Source organism: Mixophyes fleayi, chromosome 9 (genome assembly GCF_038048845.1).
Source record: "Mixophyes fleayi isolate aMixFle1 chromosome 9, aMixFle1.hap1, whole genome shotgun sequence".
In the NCBI taxonomy this organism is placed as follows: domain Eukaryota; kingdom Metazoa; phylum Chordata; class Amphibia; order Anura; family Limnodynastidae; genus Mixophyes; species Mixophyes fleayi.
In genome coordinates this window covers 76532154-76549767 of record NC_134410.1, presented here as the reverse complement: position 1 = coordinate 76549767, position 17614 = coordinate 76532154, and the positions used below count along the sequence as shown (strand labels likewise).

General features: G+C 39.0%; 1 protein-coding gene across 10 annotated transcripts in view; it reads right to left on the bottom strand.

Annotated features, from left to right (window-relative positions):
• The window catches only part of VSIG4 (V-set and immunoglobulin domain containing 4), a 112688-nt gene that overhangs the window by 24444 nt on the left and 70630 nt on the right, over nt 1–17614 (bottom strand). For 5 of the 10 annotated variants that reach the window (XM_075184544.1, XM_075184547.1, XM_075184549.1 and 2 more), the window contains 2 exons: nt 17000–17065; nt 4092–4253 (listed from right to left, as the gene is read on the bottom strand). In XM_075184544.1, coding sequence (XP_075040645.1) covers nt 4092–4253; nt 17000–17065 — 228 coding nt within the window. The remainder of the gene's footprint in view (nt 1–4091; nt 4254–16999; nt 17066–17614) is intronic. The other 5 variants (XM_075184548.1, XM_075184550.1, XM_075184552.1 and 2 more) reach the window with 1 other exon arrangement.

The following is a 17614-nucleotide window of genomic DNA, read 5'->3' as shown; positions in this document are numbered from 1 at the left end:
AAAATATCAATATGTCGTCCAGGTAGACGACCACACAAACATAGAGGAGGTCCCGGAAGATCTCGTTTACAAAGCTCTGGAAGACAGCCGGGGCGTTACACAATCCAAACGGCATAACGAGGTATTCGTAGTGACCATCCTGGGTGTTAAACGCCGTCTTCCATTCATCGCCGGCCTTGATCCTAATGAGGTTATAGGTCCCGCGGAGGTCTAACTTGGTAAAAATCTGTGCACCCCTTAGACGATCAAAGAGTTCCGTGATAAGTGGTATGGGGTAGCGGTTTTTGACTGTAATGGTGTTAAGGCCTCGATAGTCGGTACACGGTCGTAAGGTACCATCCTTCTTTTTGTCGAAGAAGAAGCCTGCTCCAAACAGATGCTTCTGGTGTTGGTATAGGTGCAGTCTTGTCACAGGAGAAGAATGGAGTAGAAAATCCTGTCCTGTACCTAAGTCGTAAGTTGCTTCTAAGGGAACAAAAATATGCCACTCTGGAGAAAGAATATCTCGCCATAAAATGGGCTACAGAAGCTCTGCGCTATTATCTCCTAGGCAGAGAGTTCACCTTAACAGACCATGCAACATTGAGATGGATGCAGAGCAACCGGGAGGTAAATGCCAAGGTAACCCGCTGGTTCTTGGCACTACAACCTTTCAAGTTCTCAGTAGAACATAGACCTGGGATTCTGCACAAGAATGCAGATGCATTGTCACGAAAATATGCGCTCCTCGCGAAGTCCGCGTCCCCCGACTTGGAGATGCTAGGGGGAGGGATATGTAACAAAAGGAGGCATTTAGCTGGCAATATACAGAGAAAGCAGGGAAGTAGAGTAAAACATTTGTGCAGTAATGCACCTAGAGTGAAGACTTATGTATGAAAAGCAATAGTTTAAATTTGGTTAAACTTACATGATCTGAAATCCTTCCTCTCAGCAAACAGACAGGGCGTGTCTGGTTGTGCAAACAGAGCCAGTGATGGGTGTTTCCTTTTAAAGAGAAGGTGGGTGTGTCACCTGTCCATCAAGCTAAGGCTAAGGGAGGAGCATCATGTATAAAAACTTGTTTGTTTCATTTGTTCGGAGAGACCAATGCTGGGTGAGCTGGCTGGTCCTGAGAGAGAGCTGGACTATGTATAGCTAGTGTTTAGGGTCTCCATGACTGCTGTACAAGAATACAGTGTCAAACATTTACCATCCTGACAATAAAGCACCATAAAAAGGAAGTTGTTGTTCGCGTGTGCTTTTGCAGTAGCGGGCTCTTGCCACAATATATATATATAATAGTTCGCTGATCAATTGCTTTTAATTTCAATCTTAAATACACTTTACAGGTTGTTGTCAATATATTGCATATATCTGATAGTATTAGACAGTATATACAGACTGAGTTAGATAGATATCATTCTGAATTTTTATATTCTTTGAGAAAAAACTGTGCTTTTGCTGTCAGGCTATTAGCAGCAGAATCCAAAAAACAAATAGATTTCTTTCTTTAAAACTTGAAAGTTTTTCTAGTGAAAGTAAACTTGTTTGGGACAATGACAAGCGAAACAGTTTAAAAAAAGACTGGGGGCTAGATTTACTAAGCTGCGGGTTTAAAAAAGTGGGGATGTTGCCTATAGCAACCAATCAGATTCTAGCTGTCATTTTGTAGAAAGCACTAAATAAATGAAAGCTAGAATCTGATTGGTTGCTATAGGCAACATCCCCACTTTTTCAAACCAGCAGCTTAGTAAATCTAGCCCTGGGTGTTTGCATGTGAGATTCAGCAGCAGTTGCACCCCCCTCCCCCCCAAAAAAATAATTCTACATATTATTATGTTCTAATCTTTTCTATTTTTCAATACATATATATTTTGTAAGGGTTAGTCAGTACAATCTATATTTAAACAAGGCTGTTTGTAAGGGTCAGCAAACAGCTAATCTTTTCTATATTTCAATCTATTCAATTCTATCTAATTTGCTATCACTACATAAAAAAATGAGGATGCTGAGAGATGAATGTGGCCTGCACCACTACTACAACAATTAAAAAATTAAGCACACAATACATTGTCAGATGATTAATTTGTTGCCAAGAGCATGGCATTCATTACCTTGCCCCTATATAAATAAATGAGGATTCTGAAAGATGAATGCGGCCTGCACCCCTACTACAGAAACTCAAAGATTAGGCACACTATACATTGTCAGAAAATTGATTGGTTGCCAAGATCATGGCTTTCAATACCTTGTTCTACTTATATGCTCTGTGCCATAAAGTTGCCTTTCTGAATCAAACTAGGGGACTTGTATATATTAATAGGGAGGGAGGAAAAATCATTCCCCCATGGTATCCTTCGTCCAATCCCAGGGTAAAGGGGACTGCCTGAGACTTGCACCGGAGGTGGTCCCCATGACCCATGTATATAAATATGGAATGCATATAAATTGTATTTATATGTTCTATTAGTGACGTATAAGAAATATGTAAAAGAGACAGTTCTGATAGGCCAATAGTCACCCTTCCCACAAATGCAAGTATGTATAATACTTACATTGACGCAGGTTTGGTTGCCCAAAATATGTCTTGACAAAGCAAATGAAAGTCCACATTCTGATTAATTAACTGGGCCTAGCAAAGAATACATGTATAGATGGACGTATGATGGATGATGATTTATATATGTGATGGAGTTAGAAAAAACCATAAAGTATGGTTAATTATTTTTAGAATTGAATTGAAGAAGGTAAATGTATCGGTGGCAGATTTACAAAATCCTTTATTAAGACAGCAGTGGGAAACTATGGACGACATAAGTAAATATTTAAAAGATGATAAGAAGGCACAATGTTGAGTGGTACAAATAAAGATGGCATTGTCCTTGGAGTGAGGTACATTTGTGCCACAATGCTGCCCTTCTGAATCAAACCAGGGGACTCGTAAAAATCATTGCCCCGGGGTAAGCTTTGTCCAACCCCGGGGTAACGGGGACTGTTCGAGATATGCAGCAGAGGCAGTCCCCAAGAAGGGGTGTACTCACTCTGATGCCAGGGAATCTGGGATGCCTCACACTGATGCTGCGCCTCGGCTAATGACAGGCAGCCAGGGCGCGGCTGTGATTAAATTATTGCTGTCTCTTGTACGAACATGGGGGTATGCTCTTGACCCCAATTCTTTGTGCTATCGATTACTGCTCATAAGCTTTACTATATTGAGTTAAGTCCTGGGGGCATCTGAGTACCTGTGAGTGCATCCAACTCTACGGGAAAGGCAGCTGCAATACGTGAAGACCTCTCTTGCTAGTTCTAAAAGCTTTTGACACTTACTAGGAAATAGTAAAGGATTATATCGTATTAGCAATCTGACCTTCCACTATTTGTTTTTGCTATTAGTTATGAGCTGACCCGCACTGCTCTCTCCACCACCATTTCTGTTTAGATAAAAACTGTGACCCTTTGCCAAATTTACATTGGTGTCCCTCTGGTTATTTATTTATTCAATTACAGTAATAGTAAGTCTGAATATGTGAAGGAGGATTGGTTGCAATTAAGGGAGATATCAACAATATTGAGTTTATTATTTTTTAAATTGACAAAGTTAAAAAAGCAAGAATGCTTGCTGCAGGCTTTGGCCAATATTTGTGAAAATTTTGACTGTTGTGAATGGATCATTGGAAAATAGAAATGACTGCAAAATTAATGTTAACGCTATAAATAGTAATATAAGAGCAAAAGCAGATCAAAATGTAATTATTTTGCCTATTTTTCACAATTTTCCATAAAATTCAGATCCAAAATCAAAAATCTTTTGTGTTTGCTCGCCAAAACCAGTAGCAACCAGTAGCAAAGCCAAAATACGAAGTTGGGTTAGATAGACCCCCTGATCTTCTTAGTACAATCATTGGTCCACCCCCCCACGCCCCCTGGAACTCATGGTTTTCTGCAGTTACTCCATGAATTTTCTTGCCCCATAATAAGATGTAGCTTCTGCCATACAAATGTTTAGCTTTTTGCAATGTGTATTTTATGTATATATAAATAATATTTAGAAGATATATTATAACATTTTGTTTTTACGAGGTGGAATACAAAATCGTGCTTTTGAGCATTACCTGTAATAGCACCAAATACTGGATTATTGTGGATCATTGCAGTGGTGTATGTGGACATCACATTTGTGCTTGTATGGAATTTCTCAGTCTGTTTAATGGTCCTGCTGCTCTCTATTGTGTTGAATTTACTGGCATTCGAGACATCATCAACATGTGAAGTTCCTATAGTAAAACATATGATATGTTGTTATATGTAGTTATTTTTGTGAAATGCAATAAATCATAAGCTATTTCAATGTGAAATAGAAACATAGAGCATGCACGCTCAAAGTAAGAATCACTGAAATTCATTATATACATATATATGATATTTCGTCTTCTACATTTTTACATGCTTGTGTAAAAGCATACATTCCCGCCACACAGAGATGTTTTATGAATACAGTGGACCCGTGTGCAGAACTCATCCGCATTATGCTTACTTGGTAGTGTAACTCTAGGTATGGGGGACCACAAGTCAAGGGCATGGCAAACTTTGCACCCATTGCTTGATACAAATACAAAAGTGTCTGTAAATTTTTACAATTATGAATTAGTTATTAGTACAAAAAGAAAAAACATTTGCACAGTTAGACGTAGCTTAAATTGTAATTTAAACGTAGCTTAATTTGGCTCTATTTGTGTTATAACTGCGAGTTACAGTACCTCTCGCATATTGAAAATGTTTAACAGGTCAATGACCAATTTTTGTACAAGACCCACCAATGTCTTAAATTAGCCCTGCAAAGAAGTAACATTAATCTATGCAAAATATTTAAAATGCTTAAATTCTTTAATTTTGCTTTCAGATTAAAGCATACAACGAACAGCAGTTTAAGAATGAACAATTGTACATAAAGTCCAGGATACAAGCAACAATTATGAAATCAAACAATAGCAAAGTTATTAGAAAGTATTTCTCTCAAATTAATAAACACACATATATATATGTATATATATATATATATATATATATATATATATATATATATATATATATATATATATATATATATATATTTATTTTTCATAATAGATCGTTTAAAGGTGCATAACAAACCAATGCACCTGTAAATGATCTATTATCAAAATACTACACTATTGTGCGCCTTGTCCTTTTACTTTTATTCCTAGATTTTATTTTCCATAATACACCGATTGGTTCATGGAGGACTGGCAGCCGCCAGCACATGGGAGGTCTACACAGGGATTTTATAGATTAGACTATGATTATAGTGGATTACCATTACTAATAATTAGTCACGCGCCTATTTGTATCTGAAATGCTATAATTTTATATATATTATATATATATATATATATATATATATATATATATATATAAGATTTATATTAGACTTTCATAAAAGCAGTATTATATGATGACAAGAAAAATACTATAACAGCCTTATCTGAAGTGATCATTTTTGTAAATACATTCTACATTTGAGTCTAATCAGTAACATTGTGGGATTCTCTACCTCTGGCACATCCTACCCATTCCCATTATCTGTTGGCTGTGCTCTTGGCCTTTGCTTTTCTCACTGTACACTTCTTCACTTGAGGAACTAATTTGCTCAATCAGAGCCTGATTCATGAAGGCCTGCAAAATGAATGTACTGTGCATTTTTTTTTAAAACCTCACATAATTTGGTCATACGCACATCCGTATCCAGCAACAAGTGGATCTGAAGAAACATCTCTTGTTGAATACAGGTGTAGGTACGTTCTGCATATAAGATGGCACTTGTCATAATGAGTCAGACATAAGACACTGCAGAATATGAACAATACTTATTTGCACAGAAAATAAAGTATTTAATTGTCACCTGTTAATAACATAGTCATTAATGATAAAACATTATAAAAATATATATTTTGTTTTACATTAAATAATTTTATCAGGATGTTTTTAATGTCTACTGTGCATAAAATGCATTTTTACAGTAACTCCTGATTATAAACACATGGTCTAGCATGCATATGCGACTGTATTTTCACTCGCCACTTTCACCTGCCCTGTAGCTGGTGCAAATGATATGACTGAACACGCACCTTAGAGATGCCAAAAGCTTGAATCGGATTCTGCTGCATGCACTCAACTTTGTCACGCCCTTACTGTAACTGACTACGTGCATATGCCCACTCCCTCCCCCGCTCTGTACATGAAATCATGTACTTGCGTTCATTGGCATATAGTGCTTTACTGGGCATGTATCGACATTTATGTCCCTTAATGAACCAGGCCCTCAACACCCAGTATTTTACGGATATGATGCCCAAACCTATTGCTCCTCTCTCCTTCTGTATTATCGTGTGGAGCCTACTGCCTCTATGCTATCTTCACTTGTTTTTCCCAATGCTACCTAAAGCTCAACATTTAAAAAACAGAGCTTATCATCATCCCTCTTTCCAAAGTTACCACCTCCGCTGAACTCTCCATCAAGTCAGTACGTGAATGATAATTTAGCAGCTGATTCATTCTGATTCACTGCAAGACTGTCTCACCAATGCATTCACCCCAGGACAGAGCAGACACAAGGTGGTTGGGTGAATTTCAGAGTCTAGCTATGGATTTTGCTGAGTCCCTTAACTGCTATTAAACATTCGGTACTTCACTGCACTTCACTGGGAATATTATTTTAGTTATGTCAGTACATGCATATTTACCTTTTGTGAACTTCAACTGGATTTGCTGGTTTCTGGCTATGAAGATCACTGAGATTACTATTTGTTGTTACTATTAAATACTTAAAGAGGGAAATCATATGAAATATTTATATTGACAAGTACATATTTTTAAATTACCTTACATTTTATGTATGCATAAATATTGTATTAAATTGTTTCAACAAAAAAGTGAAATCCCACTTCAAAAAAAGCAAAAGCAAAACAGGATGTTTTAAATCTTTTTAACGTGCAGCTGAAGCACATTTTCCAGGAGTTTTATCGTATCTAAGCAAAATTGTTCTTTATTTAGGTCATGGAAAATCCCCAGTTATAAATAGACGGATAGTGTGGACTTCAATGGAAGAGAATGAGAGGAAGGGTTCAGAGGGTATGACTTGGAAGGTGCATATTGTAGAGAGTAGAATGCCTACTCCACCACCTGGGGGTAAATGTATGAATCTCCGGATTCTTCATCTCCGGCGTGTTCAGCCTCTTCAGCGCTTAAATTTAAAGCGGCGCTGCATTGTAAAGGGAAACTTGAGGGAAACAGTTGCAGTAGCGCCGCGTCCCGGTGGCTGGGGACAGCCGGGCGCATGCGCAGAAAATATACATAGCCTGTGAGCTAATTTAGTTTAATATATTCATCAAGCAGGGGCTGTGGGTGATTTCAGAGCTAGGCTCTGATTGGCTGACTCTGGTATTTAGGGCAGTGAGGTCTGAAGCCTCACTGCCAGTTATAGCGTCCAGGTTGCCTGTCAGTTTAACCTGCTCCTGCTCCTGCTCCTGTTTAGTATTGGTGAAAACCTGTTGGACTGATTGCATGTGTATGACCCCTTGCCTGGATTTGGACCCTGCCTGTGTTTCTTGTGACCCTGACCTTCTTGTCTGTATCTGGACCTAGCTACCGTGCCTGTGACCCTTGACCCTGGCTTGTGTATTGGATTCCCTGTCTGCTGTCGGCCCTCGACCCTTGCCTGGACTTCATTCCGCTTTCCTGGGTTCTCCCTAGTCGGTACGCACTTCACGACCCTCTGCCAGTCTGCGGCCAAGTTTGTCCCCACCACTAGGGGCTCCAGTGAACACCTGACTGGCAGAGCAGACTCCGGGTTGTGCTGTACCGGGTAGAGGGGTTCCTAACAATGGGCATACTCAATTTACAATCAATAGGAACTCTGTCACTCGGTCATGTATTTAAGATCAGAAAAAGAGGATTAATCAGCTTATTTTTTAAAAAATAACAGCAGCAGATGATTGTGCATGTAACGGAGTTAGTACAGTACATCTCCATCAATTCAGTTAATAAGAGTTATACAGTACACTGCCCTTATTCATGAAACAGCAACTATTCAGAGAACTGAGAAAGCAGTTAGCTGTATTGCTGGCACATTGTAAGTAATATATATGTGAGGGTTAGAGCATACCTCTCAACTGGCCCGATTTAGGTAAGACTGCCAATCCTAATGGACTGTCTTATTGTTATGACAATTAGGACTTTTGATCCAAATGCCAGAATGCTGGGAGAAATGTCTCAGCAATGAACAGATGCCATGTGGATGTGCACAATGTATTTAGGGAAGGGATATTGGACTTGGCATAGAGCTTCAAAAATACTAGGCACGCCCAACGGTAGCAGCACGGTCACAACCCCGGACATAATGTGGTCATGCCTCCTTTTTTCTCAGGGAGCACAGCCCTGTAGCATTATTTATTCTAGATGCTTTTCTGTGTGGATTTCAAGATCATTCCAATAGGCAGTGAACAACAATCGGTTCCCAGTAGGTCAGCTTAGGTCAGATATGTCATATGCCATACTTATTCCTGCCTCTTCGGGTGTAAGGAGATGCAAGTCTTCAAAAAGAAAAGAACTATATACAGGAGTATGCATACGCATTTTTGGTTAATCAACTGCTAATTAACCTAACTAATGCAAGTTGAGCCTACAAGTGTGGCGTTCACTCCTGCCTTAGATGAGCAGCTGCACATTAGCTTCTGACAAGTGCACTCTGATCTTTGATGTCCTTTTAGGAGGTCACTGCAGGCTTTTAGACTATTTTTTTGCTTTACAAGGGCTAGATCTATTTTTCATGGTTTCTGGCATCTGACATCTCCTATACTCAAACACATTTAATATGAGCTAAAGGTTATACTTCTATACTTTATAGCTGGCATACCTATATCTGTTACATTTTAGACTGAGTAACATGAGACAACTACTCTCACTTTATTACAATAAAACATGGATGAGCTTTTAAATGTATATAAACATGTTGGCCAACATATTTGTTTGAATGCAAGCACAGGAATTTGAGAAGGTTTTACACAATTACTTTAAAGAAAATTATATATATATATATATATATATATATATATATATATATATATATATATATATATATAAAACAGTTATATACATGCAGTCAATATTATAGTTATTAAATATATGTGCTGTTCAGAAAAGTCTACAAAATACACTGTTCTGCAATACGGATGGGTTGGATAAATGTTCATGCAACGCTGTGGTGTATTACCAGTTTATGACACTAGATGGTGAAGATAGCACATATATGAAAAAGAAGATAGTCTTTAACTGCTGCTGCTGTAAGAAGATCTTTATGCTGAATAATCTGTGTGTTGGATGTAGGCTGGGTACACACTGATGTAACTATTGTGCAGATCACATGATAAACTACCATTTGGCATAGTTGCCTACTCTCCCGGAATGTCCGGGAGACTCCCGAATTTCTGGAACTCCTCCCGGACTCCCGGGAGAGCAGAGCAACCTCCTGGCTCCTGGCCCATACAATTAGTTGGCTGGTTGGGGCGAGGCTTAGTGACATGGTACACTCGTCATCTCGCCCCCAAAAAATCACCAGCGAGATCACCCCTCCCGGAAGGGAGATCTCAAAAGTTGGCATGTATGCCGTTTGGTCAGATATTGCAAGAATGTATATGCTCCAACGATGCAACAATGTCAGTCAAATGTGAAAGTGTGTTTGCACTCATGACAGTGTAAGCAGGTATTTAGTGTACATAATCACAATTATTTCAGCAGATGGTTATGAGAGATGAAGATTGCAGATCTGAAGGTAAATTGTGTGGGTCTATACACATGAATCTGCATGATCATGCGGACTTTCAGTCCCTGGTAAAATTATTACAAAAATCGCATCTGAAGTTAAATGTAATGGTGTGCATTGATCCAGCTTTACTGTTGGCCTCCTCTCAGCATTCTGACCACTATACAACAGATGGTAGAGATCACAATAGTTTTTCTTCACATTTTAAGAAGAATTTTTTATTTAGAAGATCACTTGTAATCCAAGCCCCATGTTTACCTATATTGTTCCTCTCAAGTTGCAAAGCAGCCACTGGTTGTATCTTATTGTTTTTGTCTTTGATTGTCTTGCATTATGGAAGAATTGAGTCACAGTGACCACGCTAGCCTGCATTATGTTACAGATAAGAAAAATTGCCCCTTGGTGCAAAAAAATGCAATGGGTAGTGTATTGTAATACGAAAATAGATCTATTTTCGTATTACGATACACTACCCTTTTTTGCGCCAAGGGGCAATTTTTGCTTATCTATTCCATCTGAAGGGCTGGAACTCCCTTTCTACATAACACCAGTCCCAAATATCAGCAAAATTCTTCCCAACATATCAGGGAGCACAGATCCCCAATATCTTTTATTTCCTGCATTATGTTACAGGTAAGGAAAACATCCAAAAACATACAATGTTTGCAATGGTGCAAAGATAAACGTTTCTGCTTGTGATTGGCTAAATATTTGACAGTTTAGTCTGGGTGTGGATTATTGTGTCAAACACTGAATAAATTTACTTAAAAAACAACCTTAGGTTTTATGTCTGTCTTGACAGGAGTAGAAAGAGTAAAATACAGGTAAGCGTTTGTCAGTATTATCGAACTGGCCACATATTGTTTCTTGGACCGAATTATTGAATAGGTACAAAATCTGAAAATTTGTATGAATGACTCAAAGTTTTGATTAATTAAAGTGATTATATTTGAGAAAGTCAAACAGGTTCGACCATATTCAAGCCTGTTAGACCATGTTTGACACAAATAGTGTAGCTGGTTCTCGATTTGAGCTTGAATTGATCCATGCTAACAGTTATAGATTCCCATGGGAACCTTCAAATGTGATTGGTGACTACAAACAACAACACAATTGTACTTGCAGTTCAAATAAAAATAAACAAATATTTTATTATTTAAATATATTATTGAAAAAGTGTTCAGGAAAGCAAAATTTTAAATCACTAATTTAAACATGATCAACAAACTTTAATTGCGAACAATGAAACTTGAATACAAAAGAAAAACTTTGAAAAAAAAAATGGGGAAAACAAAATTTAATTTCAAACACCAATGTCATACGCTAGCTCTAGGCAAATCCATATTATGGTCAATTGGCGATTGTACTGCAAACATGTTTGTGACCATCGAATCAGTGAATGTTGATCGAATTTCAAACCAGTTCAAAGCAACTCTAATCTGTATGTAGTGTTTGCAATCTGTGAGGATCATTTATGAAAGTGCAAAACTGCATAGCAAATGTCGTTTGTGCTGCCACATGCTTTGTCATCAGCAAGATTTGCCCTAAACGTGGACTATTCAACTGATTTGATTGGATGGCAGAGAATTAAAGTGACCAGTTGGGCTTACTTTGCCAACCAGTCTGTTGGGGAAAGAATGATGAAAGGATGTTTTTACTGTATAGATATCTGGGCTTCCTTCTCACTGTCAGTAAGCAACTGTTACTGATTACTCCTACTGGTGTCACCTTGCCACTAGACAATTGCGGACTGCAAATACCAACTGCACAATAGTTGTAGGAGAATCTCACTGCCACCACTAGGCTTCTTCATAGAGCCTAGAACCGCTTACTTCTGGGGTTTCTGGTATAGTTGCTACAGCGTCTCTTTGCTGTGGGTTGGCTGGCACCTCCTGACCACTTACTAAGGATCAGGACTGCTGGGTAATGAGCAGAGCGTTTACACAGAGTTGCTGGGTTCAACACAGGACAGCTGGGGAACATATTACAGTGCAAACTCTAATCTGTTGGTCACAGGATACAGCAGGCAATAGGCATCAGACAGATCCTTCAAACAGTGATGTTTGTTTCCTCAAGGGGTCCTTACAAGGACCATTACACGCTAGTTGCAAGTACTAGTGATCACTCAGAAGTACATATAGTATACTACATTACATGGTCAAACCAAACTTTTTATATACTGTTTCTGACACACATGTTGGTAGTGGAAAACCAGCCACCTTTCCTTCCTGGCACCACAAAGTCTGAGATATTACAGTCAATGATTAGCATCAGGATGCAATGTGTTCTCTAAACTTGGATTAAAACGCAATTTAAATTTAAAAAAATTGACATCAATCTGAGATTTCCTAAACTACTGTTAAGTTTACTATCTCACTGAGAAACAGGATAGAAGTCTAATGATCTCCTCCTGTGCATTCAAGCTAAAAGATGTTTTGGTCACTCACAAATGAAATTGCCTAATTAGCATGGGGTTTCCTTTTTTAGAAAAAGCTTATTTCCATCAGCATATACCTACTGCATCAGAAATCAATACATTTATAATACAAATATCAGTACATTTGCAGTAATATACATTGGCACACTGTGTCAGTAATTGAAATAAATTTATGCAATAAGTCATCTATAAGTGATCCAGCCACACTTATGATCAAGAATCTTTGGGTGGGTGTATGTTAGCATTATGGGTAATTAAATTTAATTCATTATCCCAGAACCCAGATATTATTGGACATTGCCACCATATATGTAAAAAAGTTCAATTTTTCCCATAATTCATCAAGCATAGGTTGGATGCTTGGGGTTATATAGCTTGTAGTTTGGTGAGAAACATAAACCATCAGGTATAAAGTTTTAAGCATATTCTTAGACAGCCATGTTAATTGATGATTTTGCTACATATTGGCAAATCAGTAACCATCCTTCCTGGTCCATCAAGTCTCCAGGTCCTATCACTAGGCTTGTTCATAAGGTACTGGAGGCTTAGACCTATTAGAACTGTACAATAAGGAGATATTGCCACATCTTCCAGGGTTGTAAATGCAGTTTCATGCTACTGGTGTCGATAGTCTATGCTTTCAGGATTTTACCTGAACTTATATGAAGCTTTTCTCATGAATGTAATAGAACTGGTGTTTGTGGGGAATGTTATATTTTTCATACATGTTGGCAAATGAATTCTGGGCATATTTGCCCATTATATGATGAAAGCTGAGCAATCTTTTGAGGTTCATGTTTGTGCAAAGAATGCTGTACAACTCAGAGGGAAGAGTGGGTGGTTCAGGAGTGGAGTCATTGGATATGGATACGGTGATAACTTTAATTGCTTATTGAGTTTGTCCCAGACTTTAGCTGTGAAATGAACCAATGGGATAGAGTAGGCTGGGGCCGATATGAGGCCCCTAGGGAGCCAGGGCTAAAAGTGAACACCCTGGTCTTCAGACAAGGTGTTCTCAATGATGACCTACTTTTTAACGACCAAGCCAAGTTGCCAGGAAAGTTGTAACTCAGTTGAGTAGAAGGATAGAATTTTTTTGAAAATTGTGAGTCTTCCATTGTGATATGATTTGGCAAGACTGGCTATTCTATTTCTGAGCTTTTTACCATTTCATATACACCGTTTAGCCACAGCAACATTAAAACCACTTGCCTAATATTGTGTTTCCCTTCATGCTGCTAAATCAGCTCTGACCAATCAAGACCTCTGAAGGTGTCCTGTGGTATCTGACACCATGGAGTTAGCAGCAGATAATTTAAGATCCTTTAAGAAGTATAAATTGTGAAGTGGGGCCTCCATTGCGCAAAATTGGTTTTCCAGCACATCCCACAGATGCTCAATTGGATTTAAAGCTGGGGATATTGGAAGTCAAGTCAAAACCTTGAACTCTTTGCCATGTTCCTCAAAACATTTCTGAACAATATTTGCAGTGGGTGGGGTGCCTTATCCTACTGAAAGAGGCCACTTCCAATAGGGAATACTATTGCCTTGAAGGGGTGTACTTGCTCTGCAACAATGTTTAGGTAGATGGCACATGTCAAAGTATCACCCACAAGTATGCCAGGGTTTGCCAGCAGAACATTGCCGTGAGCATCACACTGCCGCCGCCGGTTTGCCTTCTTTACATAGTGCAGCCTGGTACCATATCTTCACCAGGTAAACATTGCACACGCACCTGGACTTCCTTATGATTTAAAAGAAAACATGATTCATCAGATCAGGCCACCAACTTCCATTGTTCCATGGTCCAGTTCTGACGTTCACATGCCCATTGTAGACGCTTTTTGCAGTGGACAGGAGTCAGCATGGTCTCTCTGACTGTTTTGCAGCTACGCAGCCCCATACGCAGCAAGTGTGATGCACTGTGTGTTTTGCCACCTTTCTATCATAGACAGCATCAATTTTTTCAGCACTTTGGGCAAACTTAGCTTTTCTCTGGGAATGGACCAAATGGGCTAGTCTTCATTCCCACGCACTCAAGGGAGCCTTGGGGCCCTTCCTTGGACCACTTTTGGTAGATACTAACCACTGCATACTGGGAACACCCCCAAGACGTATCATTTTTGGAGATGCTCAGACCCAGTCATCTAGCCATCATAATTTGGCCCTTGTCAAAGTCGCATGGATATTTTTCTTGCTTCCAACACATTAACTTCAGGAACTGACTTTTCACTTGCTGGTTAATATATCCCACTCTTTGACAAGTGCCATTGTAAGGAGAAAATCATTGTTATTCACTTCACTTGTTTTAATGTTGTCACAGATCAGTATAAATGTACAGCACAATGATTGGAAGGTGCAAAATAAAAGGGATCAGGATTTTTAGTGGTAGGGTTTGAAACAAATACAACAGCTGGCAATTTTTTTTAATTATTACAGCATTTATCCTTCCAAACCATGAGATGTAAAGGGGAATACAATTTGCCAAATCACATTTAATGATGGAGAGGTGTCAGGCGCCGTCTCCGCACTGACACTTGGTGCAGGAGACGGACGCCTGCACCTTCCAAGCAACCATGTCCTGTTGCCTAGCAGCGGGACGCTATCTCTGCTCAGCCAGCATGTCTTACCGCCAAAATCTCCCTAACCCTATCAGGAGGCACCTTAGAGTATATAAGGCAACCTCTGACACATGTCTAGTGCCAGAGTATTTGGTCTTCAGCCTTGCTCCAGCATTTGTTTCTGTGTTGCAGTTATTTGGATTCTGACCCCGGCTTGTTCCTGACTTCTCCTTGGTTCCTGATTCTGGTTTAAACTGATATTTGGTATTGACCCGGCTTCCTGACCATTCTCCTGCTTCTGATTTGGCTATATCCGTTCCTCTGGTTTTGACCCGGCTTGCTGACTACTCTTCAAACCTGCATCCTGGTGGGCTCTCCCCGCTGCCTCAATTGTTACCTCGCCAGCTGACTGATACTGAGGGCCGCGACCTGCATGTCCCTTGCAGCGAAGTCCATATCTCCTTGCGGGGGTTCCTGGTGAAAACCAGGGGCGTGTTAGACTCCGCGCCTCAGTACTCAGTAGCGCCAACTGCTGGCAGGTATCATCAATTCCACCTAGTGATTCTGACAAGGGGTAGATTGGTCTGAAAAAGTTGACTGTATTCTTTTGTGAGATGTCTAACTATCATAAGGCTAATGGTCACCATTGGAAGTCAAAGTTAGCTTTCAACAGTTTTTCAGTCTGTGGTGAGGAACAGAAGAGCAAGTGCTTCTGCTTTAGACTTGTTTACTCTATATCCTGTTAGTGTGCCATACTTTTCAAGTTCCACAAAGAAACTGGGAAGAGAACTTGATGGAATACGATACAATACCTGGATTGCGTAAAAAAAAAAAAAATACCTAAAAAATCCAAAATTTTTCAGTGTTTGGAACATAGTGGCCAGAAAACCTGTCAAATGCTTTCTCTGTATCCAGGGCCAAAACCACTAAAGGGATCTTAGATTTTATTTTATAGGAGATCAACTTTGCAATTCTTCTGGTGTTGTCCAGTGCTTGTCGAGTAGGGACAAAGCCAAATTGATTTGGGCCAATAAGTTGAGACAAATGAGAGTTATATAATTTCTAAGGTACACTACATGTCCCAGAGGTCCCTGGATGCCAGGCCATGCTGGCACTTGTAATTCTACACTGGGACTTATAGTACTGCAACAACCATATCCAAGCACTTTAAGATGGGACCTGTAGTGCATCATGGAAAAATGCTGTTATTTTTCTTTAACTTTTATTATTAACCCACCACCCAGGGGTGTGGGAATAGTCCTTTGCTTGGGGAGCACTTTATTTTGAAGGCCAGTTTCACTTAGGAAATTCAGGTCTGTGCTGACTGGCCTATGGCTGTTTGGTATTATGTCAGGATTACCCCATGTGGCAGGTTTTCCTGCTATAGTACCATCAACCCTGGCAGGCATACTCAAGTCCTGGAGGTAAATGTATTAAAGAACAATTTTTGCAAATCGTCAATATTCAGTGACTTTGACAGCTAAATTTAAAATGAAAATGTGTTTAAAGGAAAATCTTGCCTTTAAACACATTTAAAGGCAAGATTTACCAATGAAGATAAAGAAAAAATTCCTGATCAGCATGCCGATTCATGTGTACACACTATACACATTTTCCAAGGTTTACCTTCAGATCTGTGCTCTTCATCTGTCATAACCTTAGGAGGAAAAGATCATGGATCTATACACTCAATAGAGATCCTGATCATGAGTAGATACACTGCAGAATTGGAACAACAATCTTCCGTTGTGGAGCAAGATTTTTAGTTTGGTTTTAAAATCAAATAAAACAATCTGGTGAAATTTGGAACAATACTCGCTTATTGTTGCAGTGTACACACTAATTCAATATCGGGCTGATTATTATCGATTGATTGGTCCGATAGTCAGCTGAAAACCCTGTAATGTGTACCCAGCCCAAGCCATAACTGAGCCTTTTTAGATCTATCCACCAACCCGCAAAACTAGACACACAATACTATGAAGTGGGTGTGCACCTAGAAATGCACTTGGAATACAAGTAGGCGCACTTACTCACTTACAGTTGCATTGTGGGTGCACAGACTTTTCCGTTCCTAAATTACCTTAAAATTTCAAACAACTACAGTCACATTACAGATAAATACAAAACATACTTTTATTTCCCAGTTGATGAAATACAGAGAAAGGGTGATCAATTATTTACCTGTTATAATGGTAGTTTCTGCAACAGTCGTGACTGCCAGGTCAGTTTTTTTAGTAGTATGGATTACTGTGTTAATAAGAGATACATATGGTTTAGCTATATCAGTATAAATTCCAATGACCAAAAAAGGACACTTCATACAGGCCAATCTAGAGACATAAAGACACACAATTCAACTTACTCTCCCTAACACAAATTAACAATAAACACAATAATACATAAAGTTAATAATTCCAGGGGAAATAAAAATTGAATATTTCTGAGAGATAGCAAAGAGTTTTATCCAGAGTTGGAGACGACCTGTGACTTCTGGCAATTCCACTCTTGTTTAGAACAAGAACTTTTTTTTAAAGCCTTACACAAAAAAACAAAATAATTCTTATTTGGTCTCATGGTGTGTGGCCAGGTGTGGTACAGACAGTATGCACAGTAACAGCATACTGAGTTGCAATCTGTTCCTCCCATGGCTCAACAGAGTTCTGTGAGCAGAAATGTGGAGAATTAGTAGAAATAATTAACATTAGAAGCAATATTATTTCCCACGTTCTTTCTCGACATGCACCAACTGCCCAAATAAAAACACAATTTGTGTACATTTACTTCAGATACATGTAT